General features: G+C 31.5%; 1 protein-coding gene across 2 annotated transcripts in view; it reads right to left on the bottom strand.

The window, feature by feature from the left end:
* The window catches only part of LOC134708031 (protein C-mannosyl-transferase DPY19L1-like), a 311,728-nt gene that overhangs the window by 37,820 nt on the left and 257,495 nt on the right, over positions 1 to 16,413 (bottom strand). For both annotated transcript variants that reach the window (XM_063568274.1, XM_063568275.1), the window contains one exon: positions 12,815 to 12,989. In XM_063568274.1, coding sequence (XP_063424344.1) covers positions 12,815 to 12,989 — 175 coding nt within the window. The remainder of the gene's footprint in view (positions 1 to 12,814; positions 12,990 to 16,413) is intronic.

Here is a 16,413-nt window from a genome sequence, read left to right as displayed (position 1 = left end):
AAGAGCCTGCGTCGCTCACCTGTATTTACAATGTACTGATGCTTTGGAATCATGTAAAATAAGGTTAAAATCCTAATTAATAGTATTAGATATTAAATAGATATTATAATGATATCTAAGATAATCAAAGTGATGGAAATCACTCATGAAAAAGAGTAGTTTGAATTATATCATATTAAGGTATGGTGGGGGAAATAAACATTTATAAAGTACTACACAATGTATTACATGTCAATACATTCAACAATTCAAAATGTCGGCTTCCTAAGTTAACTACAGACAAGGAGATGGAGCATTTTACGTTATCTGTCATCCAATGAGAACCAAAATACAAAATTGATACAAAATAATTCCATTAGAATTGATATTAGCGAGTGTCGATCATGGTTATTATAGTGTAATATAGTGTGTATTTCTATGTAGAGATATAACACTATTGTTTCAGGTTGGAACAAGATAGGTTGCTTCTATGACCACGATACTCCAAAAATGCGAACAGATCATAGTATTTATTCGTTACCAACATTATTCAATAACTTCATCTCACCCACGCGAACGATGTTTAATCGCGTTTAACGATGTTTAATCGTGTTAAACCATGTTTAAACGCGTGAAAGGTATGTAACGTGATTGTGTTGAATTAAACGCGTAAATGTGATTCATCATAAACACATGTGACCACTATTTTATAGCAAAAACGTCTTTTTTCCACTACGTGTTAAATCCCAAACTTGATTATTTCAAAGTTTAACGCGTTAAATATTTTGATATCGTTATGCGTTAAAATCTTGTTTTAACTCGTTAAAACTGCGATAGCGTTAAATGTTAACGCGTTACTTTATCGTGTTTTAACATGAATGTCCTTAATAGGTGTTTACAATTTTTCAAGTATTTTTCAAGACAGGGCATCGAAAATGTACTTTTTCAACGTAAACTAATTAAAAAACTTATTTTATTGAAATGTTGATTCTTTCTTGATTGCAAACATATATATTCACTTCTAATAAAAAATCAAATGACTAAAATAGACATAATGATTGATGGGAAATAAACAAATAAACAATGGTTTGTTATAATTAAAAGTTTTAAAATTTCAAAACTGTTTCAGGCCAATTCCTGATAAAAAAAAGTGAACTAATCTTAATTGTTGATTAATTACAGATGATTATTGGAAAGAGGTAGAGCCAATTTGCCGGCGATTTGTATCATTCGATTAGATAGGTAAATCATGCTTTAAATAGCCCGATAGATTTTAATTATAGTACATGAAAATACGTCACATCATCTATTTTCATATCTTGAACAGGTATTCCTACAAAAACAAGGCCAAGGCTATTGATTTTTAAATATTGATTTTATTTTATCATTTTTTATGCAAGGTGCCATACCACGTAACATGCCAAGGAGCCAAATAATATGGAACAAATTCAAATCTTGATTTTCTCATTCTTAATATATGTATATCTGTACTTTTCCTGGTCTTTTAAGGTTTTATCGTCTATAAGATAAGAAAAGATACTAAAATTGAGAATGGAATATGTATATATATTTTAACCCGAGAACATCTTACCCTCAGTTGGTCATAAATCACCCTGTGTTACTTACACATGTTATATTGCCTTTTCTGTCATTTTAACAAATCGGACCTTCGTTGTGATACAGATGCAACAGCTTCTTGGTGTTTTACCTACATCACAATTTGTAGTGTAATTGATTGTTCTGTTGTGTTGTTTTATTTTTTGATGACTTAGGTACCGGTGTAGGGACGGTGGTAAAAAATTCAGTACTAGTATCTTAACAGTTTGTGAATTGGCGACAAAATTGTTGTTGACTGCATTTGTTACATATAATACCATGTTCAAAAAAGGTTTCGAAAAATAGTTTGTGTTGTTTTGAAACTTGTATACAATGGCCTTATTTTAAGTTATGTGTATATAACACCCGCAACATGTAGGTTTCATTGCTTTATAATTAATTCTCGTGTTATTGGTTATGTACAGGCCCCTACATCAGTTTGACGGCAGTTGGTCCTTGAATATATGTAATAATTGTAACCACATGAATAGAAAGTAAGTCAGGAGTATGGATAATCTAGGAATGCACACAATAAGCAATACATTATTTTTTTCTTTGATACATGTAAAATGATAAACTAGTAAACTATATAGACAAAATGAACCAGAATGACTCTATGAATTAAGCAAACATCCGCAAAAATATGATAGAAACATTAAAATTTAATATAACAACACAAAAAAAAGCCAATTATTCTGAGCGAGACTCGAACCTTTCTTTAAAACCATTTATTAGTAGTTCTGCGATACTTATACATATCTCTCTTATTAAGAAGCTATATCGGTACAATTTATCGATGTTACAATTTTTTCTTTAAAAAGTTGTTTTTTATGTAATAAGGACACTCTAAAACCAATTTCATTTTTGAGGGAACAAGTAGTATGAATAACAACAGTCATAAAAAGCATAACTTTTTTTTGGTTTGAAATGTCCTTCTGAGGGGATTCCCTGTTTTTCTCACCTAAAAACACCTGAAAATCCGCATATTGGACTTTCATCCTTTTTTAGGGTCAAATAAACTTTTGATCACACATGTCATATATGTAAATCGAGATATTGATCAAAAAGCATTTTTATTTTTTGTTTTTATAGTAAATTTTATTCTTTCGGCACTTTTTGAAATTGGCCCTTCTGTGAAAAAAATCATCGGAAAATTGGCCCTACCTCTTTATCAAGTAGATTATAGGCCTTACTTGAATACCTTTTAAATATTCATATTTATATTCATATTTCATTTTTTATAAGATCTTGTTAATCCATTAATCATTTATCTTTCAGATATAATTTACAGAATCACTTTATGTAATGTAGATCAAAAGTAATTGGCAATAAATAAATCTATCATTCTTATAAATATCAAACATCTAATATACACATTTGTGTATTCAATTATAAGGTCAAATGCTTGTGTATTAAGAATTAGATGTATATTGAGTGTTCTGTATAATTATGTAAGACTGAGGTTGATAGGTTATGTGGTCAATTTGATTGGCAATTTAGGAGGTTGGGCATTGTAATTAAAGGTTCACCTTTTCTCTGAATGTTTAGTGATAATGACAGTTGTCAATCATACTAGTTGAATCCATACCCACTTACCTAATCAAAATGTTTTTAAAAAAGCCGGCACATCAACATACCTTAATGACATACATTCTTAAATGAACTGCTCCAATAATATACCCATTTTTTTTTTTAGTGTATATGTGTATTACGTGCACATACATGAGAACCATAGGGAACTATATTTCAGTGTGAATACATTTAGTAACAGTAGCTAACCTGTCCTATTGTTAGGGAGGCCGGCGCCTAAGTAAAGATTTAGAACAAGTTCTAATTTTTCCAAAAACAACTAGATCCTCTCAAGAGCCTGTGTAACTCACCTGACTCTACTTTTTAAAATCTTATAAAATAAATGTGGAATGTGTGCATAGGGACACAGATGATGCCCCCGCTAGCATATAACGTTATAAATGGACATAACTCAAGAACTGTGAAAGTGAAACTGCCAAAATTTGAACTGAAACTGAGTTTAGTGGTAATAAGCATTATTTATATACATTTTATTGAGAGAAGAGAACAGAAAAGAAAATTTCAGCATTTTTCCTTTTGTAAATGAGCATAACCCTAGATTGGTAAATGGTTATCCAAGTGCTTGTATAAGAACTGAATGGTAGATTGCGTTAATTTATCAGATGATAGTAAAAATGAATATTGCATTGTATAAAGGAATTGGTTTTAGTTGATTCACCTACCATTAAAGACAATGAAAGATAACTCAAATTATCAAAATATATTTTAACAAGAGGCTGTCACAACGACAGCAAACCGGATTTATAATCATTTATTTGTGTCCTGGCAATATCACATGAACCATGACCTGCATTGAAGAATCAAATCTCAGGTCATAACGCGTACGAAATTTTTCGAGCTGAATTTCAGTATTTATGGTACATTTTCTTATAATGTATATCAAAGATACCAAAACATCAATGCATGTTCACTTGGTTAAGTCATTTTAAATCTTATTAATTATTATTTCATTGCACTTTGAAAGATTTTTATAAATTTATGAAACAAAGTCTTATGTTCTTTACTTTTTGATATCATCAAATACTAGATTTTATATTTCAATTGTAATTTTAAAATGTTTGAGACCACTGGCCTTGTAGCCCTTAAACATACCATCATTCATATTGATGAGGAAATTAGACTATGTTAAATTAAAGTAATATATATATATATGGAAGTGTTTAACGACCTTGACAGGCTTTTCAGCCCTCGCACTGTCGGTTAAAGTAATAAAGTTAAAGCAAGGACGTATAACTAACATATATCTTTGAGTTAAAGGAAGTATAAATGTAAAAAAATAATTTTCAACTTTTAAAAAAAAAATTGTATAAAGATAAACCAGATGCTCCGCAGGGCGTAGCTTTATACGACCGCAGAGGTTGAACACTGAACGGTTGGGGCAAGTATGGACACAACATTCAAGCTGGATTCAGCTCTAAATTTGGATTGTGGTTAAATAGTTGACACAACATAGGTTTCTGACACAGAATGAATGTGTTCTAATGAATTTTAAAATTTTGTTTTCTCTTAGAGCAATTCACTATGCTGTTGAATATTAATCCTCTCAACAAAAAATTTGAAGAAATTTTCTTTTTATTTATGAAATTTCAAATGAGAAAAATTGAACCCAATTTTTTTAATCACATCCCCCTTTCCCTTATTCCAAAACTAATCTCAATTAAAATTTCTAATGGAGTTTGCAACAATAACTACTCATTTAAATACATCATAAAATATTAAGATGTAAAAAAAATGCTTGTTATCACTGAATGGTAAAGATTATTTTAATTTATCAGTTGGTAGTAAAAAGTGAATATACATTGTATATTATATATAACAAAGATTTAAGTTGATTCTGGACAAAGAAAGATAACTCCAATTAAAAAAAAATCTTGCTATTTCACAATATTGTGCAATTAGATATTTCTTGCTAACTATTCTGGACAAAGAAAGATAACTCTAATTAAAAAAAAAATTGCTATTTCACAATATTGTGCAATTAGATATTTCTTCCCATTGCAAAATACTGTGCAATTGAAAAGTCTTGCTATTGCACAATACTGTGAAATTGAAGATTTCTTGCTATTGTGCAATACCATACAATGGAATATTTCTTGCTATTGCACAATACTTAAAATATAATAATTTTAGATCCTGATTTGGACCAACTTGAAAACTGGGCCCATAATCAAAAATCTAAGTACATGTTTGGATTCAGCATATCAAAGAACCCCAAAATTTCAATTTTTGTTAAAATCCAACTAAGTTTAATTTTGGACCCTTTGGACTTTAATGTAGACCAATATGAAAACAGGACCAAAAATGAAGAATCTACATACGCAGTTAGATTTGGCATATCAAAGAACCCCATTTATTCAATTTTCGATGAAATCAAACAAAGTTTAATTTTGGACCCCGATTTGGACCAACTTGAAAACTGGGCCAATAATCAAGAATCTAAGTACAAAGAACCCAATTTTGTTAAAATCAAACTTAGTTTAATTTTGGACTCTTTGGACCTTAATGTAGACCAATTTGAAATCGGGACCAAAAGTTAAGAATCTACATACACAGTTAGATTCGGCATATCAAAGATCCCCAATTATTCAATTTTGATGAAATCAAACAAAGTTTAATTTTGGACCCTTTGGGCCCCTTATTCCTAAACTGTTGGGACCAAAACTCCCTAAATCAATACCAACCTTCCTTTTATGGTCATAAACCTTGTGTTTAAATTTCATAGATTTCTTTTTACTTATACCAACGTTATGGTGCGAAAACCAAGAAAAATGCTTATTTGGGTCCCTTTTGGCCCCTAATTCCTAAACTGTTGGGACCAACTCCCAAAATCAATATCAACCTTCCTTTTGTGGTCATAAACATTGTGTGTAAATTTCATTGATTTCTATTTACTTAAACTAACGTTATTGTGCGAAAACCAAGAATAATGCTTATTCGGGCCCTTTTTGGCCCTTAATTCCTAAACTGTTTAAACCAAAACTCCCAAAATCAATCCCAACCTTTCTTTTGTGGTCATAAACCTTGTGTCAAAATTTCATAGATTTCTATTAACTTAAACAAAAGTTATAGTGCGAAAACCAAGAAAATGCTTATTTGGGCCCTTTTTGGCCCCTAATTCCTAAAATGTTGACCAAAACTCCCAAAATCAATACCAACCTTCCTTTTGTGGTCATAAACCTCGTGTTAAAATTTCATAGATTTCTATTCACTTTTACTAAAGTTAGAGTGCGAAAACTAAAAGTATTCGGACGCCGACGACGACGACGACGACGACGACTACGACGCAGACGACGACGACGACGCCGACGTGATAGCAATATACAACGAATTTTTTTCAAATTTTGCGGTCGTATAAAAAATAATGAAAAGTTATTTTTCAATATGTATTTAAATTTTATATTACTATGATTTAATCTTTTTCACCCATAAAACGTTAATATAAGGAATAATTTTGAATGGTGACAAATAAGGGGAAATAACTCTATAGTTGAAATATATTTGTAAACCAATAGTACAATTTATTTACGGCCTAAAGCGTATGTAATTGGTGTTAATTAATAGTGTGTTTGACACCAAAGCTGTCAAGTGAAGCCATGCACTTAATTGGTCACTTAATTTGACAGTTTACATAGCTAGATGAACTTCCTGTTCCTGGAAGAATTACGAATTTTCCGGTATTTCAAAGGAATATTACTTATGAAATCAATCTCAAGGATAAGAAATACGGGTGAAATCGGGTTATTTTTGGAATTCCCGGGTTATTTCAATGACGGGTCACACCCGCAGAATACGGGTCAGTTGACAGGTATGGGGGGGGGGGGGGGGGCATAAAAAGATAAAAAATGACAACAGATACTTAAACAATGATTGAAACCCAATATGGTTTAACATTGAGACTGTAATTTAATAATAAATCATGGTGGTCATCTTTAACAGTAAATCAGCAACAAAGTAACAACACTTCATCAGCACCTCATAATGAATACTCATGCTATGTTTAGTTTCATTCCATTCAGTGGTTCTCTAAAATAAAACATTTGTATGTATTTCACATAGGGTCCTATGTTAAACTAAGTCCCCCACTGGTGGCCATTCTGGATGATGGATCGGCTACAACTTAAGAACACTTGGTCACGACCTCATAAGGAACATCCATGATATGTTTGGTTTCATGCCGTTCAGTGGTTCTCTAACAGGAGACATTTGTATATATTTCCAATAGGGTCCTATGTTTAACGAAGTCCTCCGCTAGCGGCGATCTTTGATAATGGATCAGCTACAAAGTAACAACACTTGGTCATCACCTCACGAGGAGTATTCATGCCATGTTTGGTTCCATTCCATTCAGTGGTTAAAAATACAAAGAGTTAACGACGATGACGGACGCTAAGTGATGAGAAAAGCTAACTTGGCTCTTTGCCCCAGGTGAGCAAAAAAAACCTGCAAATTTCTGTAAAATAACTTACTCAGCGGCAGCAACAACAGGTTGTTGAATTCGTCTGAAAATTTCAGGGCAGATAAATCTAATATGGATGAACATTTTTGAAATCTGTCAGATTGCTCTAAATGCTTTAGTTTAGATGTAAACCAAAAACTGCATTTTAATGACAAATTTTAAAAAAAATGACTATAAGAGGCAATAACTCCTAAAGGGGTTGACTTACAATTTTGGTCATGGCGACTTATTTGTAGATCTTACTTTGCTGAACAATTTACAGTTTATCTCTTTCTATAATAATATTTAAGATGCTCGGCAGGTCGAAGCTTTATATGACCGCAGAGGTCGAACGATGAACAGTTGGTGCAAGAATGGACACAACATTCAAGCTTGGTACAGCTCTGTATTTGGATTGTGAATAAAAAGTTGACACAGCATAGGTTTCTGACACAGAATGAATGTGGTCTAATGAACTTAAAGAAAATGTTTTGCCTTTGAGCAAAACATTTTTGACTTTGAGCAAAACATTATGCTGTTAAATTTTAATCCCGTCAAAAAAAAATTTGAAGAAATTTTCCTCTTAATTTCCGAAATCTAATTTGAGAAAAATTCTACCCCCGTCTCAAATTTCTTTTCACCTCCCCTTTTCCCTTATTCCAAAAAAAATCTCAATTCTAATTTCTAATGGAGTTTGCAATAATAACTATACTCATTTAAATTGTCCTTCAACCAGAAAAACCCTTATTTTACCCCTTCCTTTGTAGTATGGAAAATGGTGGTATAATTTCAGAGAGTTTTATATACTTAAACACTAGTTATTGATTGAAAAATACAAAATGCTTATTTGGGCCCCTTTTATGGACCCTAATTGCATAACATTTGGGTAAAAAAAATCAATCCCAACCTTTCATTTGTAATTATAAACATTGTGTTTATTTGATTTTTATTTACTTATACTAAATTTATTATCCGGAAACCATCTGTATTCGGTTGACGCTGACAACGAATACGACTTAATACCAATATTCGACCAAAATAAGTTTTTGTGGTCGCATAAAAACTGAAAGATTTCCTTAAAATTACCAATTCAGGGAAAGCAACCCAACAACGGTTTTTCTGAAAATTACATGGCAGATAGATCATCACCTAACAATCCGTTTTACCCACGTCAGAATTACTCTAAATGCTTTGATTTCAGAGATAAAAGCCAAAATTTACATTTTATCCTTATGTTTTATTTTTAGCCATGGCAGGCATCTTGGTTGGTTGGGGGCGTCATGGGACACATCTTTAAAACTAGATATCCTAATCATGTTTGTTGGCAAGTTTGGCCCAGTGGTTTTAGAGAAGATTTTTGTAAAAGGTAAGACGACGGACGCCAAGTGATGAGCAAAGCTCACTTAGACCTTCAGGCCAGGTGAGCTAAAACAAGAGGCTGTCAGAGTGTCAATATTTTCCTGCAGAGGTCAAACAGTGCACAGTTGAGCAAGGATGGACACAACATTTAAGCTTATAACAGCTCTGAATTTGGATTGTGATTGAATATTTGACACACCCAAGATAAATGTCGTCCAAGAACTGAAAGATTTGAAACTTAGACATTTACCTGTTAAGGTTAAATATTCAAACTATAAGCATATTGTAAGACTTAGCATAACAAAGAACCAAAAGATTTTTTTTATATGAAATACTCATTTCTGTTTAAAGGAAAATCACTCAAAGTTCCATATAATTACCCAATTCTTATAACCAATAATCATAACCAGTGATGATTAAATACTATGTAATTAGATATGACATTGTTAGAATATCAAAGAACCCCGATTTTTGATGAAATTAAATAAAAGATAAATTTAAAACCCTTTGGACCTCACTGTGATATTATCTTATTAAAAATGAAAACTAATCTGTAATTATCTTTAGTTTGTTTATACAATCCTATATTGCCTAGTTGTAATGCGTGATGTAGTTGGCAAGATGCAAGTCAAACATATATATATTTTGTGATATCATATCATTCATTGATATTATACGTCTTTTAAAAAATAATGGGTTTTTTTTAAAATAAAAACGAAATAAATAATTGTCGAAATTATGTTTTATGCTGCATGCGACAAGCTTAATTAAAAAATTTATAAGGGTTCCACGGAACCCAGTGTCTCGCCTATTTTTGCTGTAAATAGCAGGCTCAACAAAAATGAGGAAAAAAATCAATAAAAATATTCCTCTTGATACTTTTTTATGATTGTAAGAAGCTTCTGTCCAAGTTTGGTAAAAATCTAGGATAGCTAATGAATCTAATAAAATGTTTTGAAAACTTTAACTGCAGACTGTATGTAATATTAACTGGAGAAAATCTAAGTTCATTTAAAAGTAAAATACAGAAAAAATGGAGTTATCTTTTTACAAAATTTACTTCTGGGTACAATCTTATGATCATAAATAAGCTTCTGTCCAAGTTTGGTACAAACCCAGGATAGTCTAAAAAAGTTATTAAAATTCTAAAAACTTTAACCACAGAGTGGATGTAATGTTTTCCCGCAGAAAAACTAAGTCCATTCAAAAGTAAAATAAGGAAAAAATGGATTTATTTATTTACAAAATTTACTTCTGGATACTGTCTTATGATCATCAACAAGCTTCTGTCCAAGTTTGGTAGAAACCCAGGATAGTTTAAAAAAGTTATTAAAATTTAAAATTTCAAAAACTTTAACCACAGAGTGAATGTAATGTTTCCCCAAAGAAAAAACTAAGTCCATTAATAAGTAAAATACAGAAAAAATGGAATTTTATTTTTACAAAATTTACTTCTGGATACAATCTTATGATCATAATTAAGCTTCTGTCCAAGTTTGGTACAAACCCAGGATAGTTTAAAAAAGTTATTAAAATTCTAAAAACTTTAACCACAGAGTGAATGTTATGTTTCCATGCAGAAAAACCTAAGTCCATTTATAAGTAAAATACGGAAAAAATGGAATTTTATTTTTACAAAATTTAATTCTGGATACTATCTTATGATCATAAACAAGCTTCTGTCCAAGTTTGGTAGAAATCCAGTATAGTTTAAGAAAGTTATGAAATTTCAAAAAATTAACTACAGAGTGAATATTTGTGGACGCCGCCGACGACGACACCGACGACGGAATGTAGGATCGCTTAGTCTCGCTTATTCAACTAAAGTCGAAGGCTCGACAAAAAAGAGAGATTTTTATGTTGTCCCGCATAACATATTTTATTTATTGTAACCACTAAACTATGATTTTGGTCTTAACTACTAAATATTTTAAAAAAACTTTTTTTTCTATTATTTAACAGAAAGATTCCTTCAGTCTTTTATGCATTTTTTTTTATGATTTTATGATGATGCCATAGAAAAAAAAGTGTTCCATGCTACAAGGGCAAATCTGTCCCACGGGAAAAAAATTGGATTCCAGATTTGAGAATCAAAGAACATTTATTTAAAATGGAAAAAGATTAGTATTTGTATCTACTACATCAGTGCTAATTTGCTAAACCTTATGAATTTAAAGACAAATACCCTGAAAAATGATATATGGCAATTTATGAGCGATTTTTCAAAGGCTTGTATTACAAGGTTGTCGCACCGCCATCTTTTGACGTAAAAAGGAATTCACCCTTATTTACGTCAATTGTTTGCTTATCAGAGTAGAATTTTATGATTTTTTAAATGTTATTTTTCTTAATTTTTCAAAAATCTAATATACATCAAATTTTCAATTTTCAAAGTAGTTAAAAAGCACAGTCGTTTTTTGCAGAGTCTTACAAGAATGTCGCACTAGCTTAAAAACAATGTTTCAGTCGAAGTTTTGGTTTGAACGTTATGAAATATTCGCATCGTTATGTTACGCTTACATGTACGAACATCGTGCATTACGTCTTATAATCACCAACACTTAGAAAATAATACATTTTTCAAATAAATTTGTTAATCGTGTGAGACATAAACGAAATTCTCTTATATATCAACGGGTGAAAACTAGTCATGTTAGTGTAATCAATTGTTATATATATAATCAACCATTTCTTTTCAAAGAGAAATAAATCAATCACATTAAAAACAAAAAACTTTTAGAAATCAAAAAGGTGTGATAATTGACTAGGAGAAAAGCTTAAATCGTGAAAATTGAACTTGACATTCATTTAGTCACAGGTAACAACAAATCTAAATATGAAAAAAAAGTCAAAGTGTTTTCATGTTATTAAGGAGACAAGTCTTGGCAGCCATCCGTTGACTTCCCGAAATTAATAACAGATATTTCCTTCGAAAATCCGGTTAAAAATATATATATGACATTCAGAAATCTTGTTTATACAAAATAACAAACAAACCTGCGACAAAATTCTTCAAAACAATATACAAAAGAATGTCTTTTTATAATCTTTTATAATAAATTGCTTCACCGAGTGCAGCTGGATACGACCCCAGAGACCCAACCTTGAACCATTGGAGGGGGGACATGGACACAATATTGGCTTGACAAAGGTCTGAATTTGGATTGTAATTAAATATTTGACACAAAATCGGTTTCTGAAACAGAATAACTGTAGTCAATGAACTTAGAATTGGTTATATGATTTGATATTATATTATATTTTGTGCAGTACACTATGCTGTTGCGAACTGCCCCAGCCCTCCAAAAAAACCTAAAACAAATGACTCCCGTTTTATTTAGTTTGTGCAACACACTATGCTGGTCCATATTGACCCCAACCCGAATTAAAAAAATGTATCCCCCTTTTTTCGTCGGTAGGGGGCTTATTAAGGAAAAGAAGTTAACTGACATTATTGCATGTTTTATCCCTGGAAAAAGCTTGATTTACACTCGAAAAAAGGGCCGATTCATTCGAAAAACTACGATTATAGCCGGACACAATACCTACCGTGCGAATCATACAATTGCAGTAAGAATGTATGAATATGAGCAACAACACACCAAATATATGAAACTAAGCAGAAATAAGAAGAATGTTGATTCTGAAATATTAATTTAAACACTAAGAAAAAGTAAAAGAATTCAGAAAGTATAAAGTGTGTCAATTTTGTTAAGATGTTGAGCTGGGTGTTTCTTCAAAGGAAATCATAATTATTCGAAAAATACCTATATAGTCTAATTACTCATTTGGTCAGACCCATTAGTAACCAAACAAGTATTATACTCATGTTTTTAAAACCAAATTGTACTTTACTTTTTGAAGTCTTTGCATTGATCCAATCCACTAGTTCTTCCAATGGAACATTACTGTACTCTCCCATTATAGACCACTGGTGTTGGAGATTAGTTACACCCTGGTATGTCATTCCAGCTGCAATAATTGTCACTAAAACTAACTGTTTTTCTCTGCTTCCAATCCACCCAAAAATCTAAAACAAACGCTTTGTTTTAAATAGAATTGTCAGTTAACATTCTTCATAAATAATTTTGAAAGCTATGGACATTTCTTAATGAATATTATTTGAAAACTACCTAGATGTGTTAGTACAATACAAATAGGCCCCTCTCAAAAAATTCGGAAATCTGCAATTTCAACAACACATTTGGACACAAACATGCATGGATAGTAAGTAGCCAGCTCTGAATACCAATAGTAGTTTTAATGAAATATTTCCTTGATCAATGAGTAGTTAAATTTCAAACTATCAGCAAACAGGAGGTAAAGCAGATATGACAAGATGTGTTGAAACAACACGAAAATCAGTATAGATGTGCAAAACCTAAATTTGAACAATTAAACATCATGATAGACTCATACAGTCAAATTGGTGTAAACCAGAGCCTGATTAAAACAGATTCCTGTCAAGTCCAGCCGAAAACTAAAGTCCTTTCGTCTGCACTTAAGTCTTTATTAAAATATACCCTTTGTAAACCGGAACCTGTATATTTCAAATTTCGGTCAACTGATACAGTCCAAATACTTTTTATTTTATCAATTAATACCTTTCAAAACCAGTTTGTCTAATTAATTAAAAATTCGTAAGGATTCCGCGGAACCTAGTGTTTCGCCTACTTTTGCTGTAAATCGCAAGCTCAACAAAAATGAGGGGAAAAATTCGATAAAAATATTCCTCTCAAAACCATCTTTTGATTGTAAGAAGCTTCTGTCCATGTTTGATAAAAATCCAGGATAGTTTATGAATCTAATAAATGTTTTAACAACTTTAACCCGCTTCGTCAGAAATATCGACACATCTAACTGGCACATTTGCGTATCTTAGCATATCAACTGGCACAAATTTGACATATCATAGTCCAAGTTATGTTACATAACATAATTTAAGGTGGTACCTAACACTACAGGGAGGTAACTCTGTAAAATCAGCTAAACGTTTTAATTACGTTGTGTTGTTAGGGGTAAATTAAGCTTTTCAAAGATCAAAATAAGTTTTTGTCAAACTACTATATAACCAGTGTAATTTTTCTGATAAAACGGTTGGTTCAAATTTTTTGAATTTTTTATATTTTTGTCAAAGGGTCAAAGTAAATACTTTGTCAAAATTTTCAGAAAATTAAACGAGCCAAATTAATTTTAGTTAAAGTGTTGGGTACCACCTTAAATTCAGCATAGCTTCCCGAGAAGTGAAGAAAGAAAATTACGATTTTAATTTTCTGTGACCAATTTTTTTCTTGACTTTGAAGACTCATTTGAGAGAAAAAAATGAGTTAAATCCATAAATGAGTTGAGTAATATATTTCTTATATACTCAAGAATGTTAACTTTAAAGGAAATTAGTTTTAATTTATGCAAAGTACTACAAATTCCAAAAAACGGGCTTCACTTTTTTTTGGTAAAAATATGCCCATATATGGTAATCGCATGACGTCCATTGTTGCTTTAAGAAATAGGGTCAAACCGGGGTCAGCTTTCCGACTGATAATATACAAGTGTGCACAGTAAATGTACCTGTATGTCAAGTTCTAAATTACCTAGTCTCTAATTATAAAAGCCGTAAAAATTATCAAGTCCGTAATAACTTTTCTTGAGATGTTTCTCACTTAGACCACAAACAGAGAGGGATTTCTTACTCACATGCTTTTATTTCCGGAAACAATATTACTAATTTATAGATAGTAATTTACACATGTTACAAGCAATATTTATACATCTGAAAAATGTCTCCTGTCATTTGCAGAGATAACGTCAAAATTGTTTGCCAGCAACGTCGTGCACTTTAGTGCTAACGTTGAGGTTACAAATGGGGGACGCAATTTTTAGGATAAATCGCGTTTATTACATTGGTTGCAATGAATTACATTGATTTCCCAGTTAAATAAAAACCGATTATTTCACATGTGAAATAAACGAAATAAACGTAGTTTTTTCACTCTCTGACGTCATACAACAATAGGCGTTGTCAAGACGCCGATAACGTCGGATCAAAACAAATTGTCAATGTGTAGGAAAAACATATAGTTCCTTACATTTTCTACATTAATTTCATAAAAAAAAGCCATTTGCCAATGTAATAAAAAGAATAACTAATCGCCGTATTTGAATATCAAAAATGAAACAACTTGTGACCGAACGCCGCTATGGATTAAACTCGTGCTGCACACTCGTTTAATCCATGCGTCATTCGGTCACGCGTTGTCTTATTTTTTAAATTCAAATACGGCGATTAGTTATACTATAATTATCAAGGAATCAAGCACGGTGACCTATATTTTTTATTTGGGATTTGGAGAAAGAATGACAAAATGCAATTTATGCAGAAAAATTATAAAAATGAAATTTTCAGAAAGTTTATTTCAATTTTTTTAGGTTTAAAAAAATACCACTTTGAGCATCTGGTCCGCAATGACAAGCAAGGCTTGAATAATTGTAAAGTTAATCGTGTAGTGATTTATTGTTTTCCTTTTTGTCACTTATCACAGCTTCAGATTAAACCTGATCTTAATAATTTACGACGAAAAATATCTGCTCCAAATTTTTTTAACATTGCCTAATATTTTTTACAAAATTGCACAAATCCCTAATTTTCAGCCTCAATTTTTTCGAAAACAAGCACGGTGACCTATGTTTTATTTTGTGTTTTATTTTATAACTCGTCAAGGCCTACAACATATTACAAATTTATAACTAGAGGCTCTCAAGAGCCTGTATCGCTCACCTGATTCTACTTGGGTTTTTGAAATCATATAAAAACTAGAGGCTCCAAAGAGCCTGTGTCGCTCACCTTGGTCTATGTGAATATTAAACAAAGGACGCATTTGAATTCATGACAAAATTGTGTTTTGGTGATGGTGATGTGTTTGTACATCTTACTTTACTGAACATTCTTGCTGCTTACAAACATTCTATCTATATTGAACTTGGCCTAAGAGTTTCAGTCGAAAATGTTAATTAAAATTTACAAATTTTATGAAAATTGTTAAAAATTGACTTTAAAGGGCAATAACTCCCTATGGGGTCAATTGACCATTTAGGTCATGCTGACTTATTTTTAAGTTTTACTTTGCTGTACATTGTTGCTCTTTACAGTTTATCTCTATCTATAATAATATTCAAGATAATAACAAAAAACAGCGAAATTTCCTTAAAATGACTAATTCAGGGGCATCAACCAAACAGCGGTTTGTCCGATCCATCTGAAAATTTCATGGCAGATAGATCTTGACCTGATAAACAATTTTACTCCCTGTTAGATTTGCTCTAAATGCTTTGGTTTTTGAGTTATAAGCCAAAAACTGCATTTTACCCCTATGTTCTATTTTTAGCCATGGCGGCCATCTTGGTTGATTGGCCGGGTCACGCCACACATTTTTTAAACTAGATACCCCAATGATGAT

Source organism: Mytilus trossulus, chromosome 2 (assembly GCF_036588685.1).
Source record: "Mytilus trossulus isolate FHL-02 chromosome 2, PNRI_Mtr1.1.1.hap1, whole genome shotgun sequence".
NCBI lineage: Eukaryota > Metazoa > Mollusca > Bivalvia > Mytilida > Mytilidae > Mytilus > Mytilus trossulus.
This window is presented reverse-complemented; position numbering and strand designations above follow the sequence as displayed.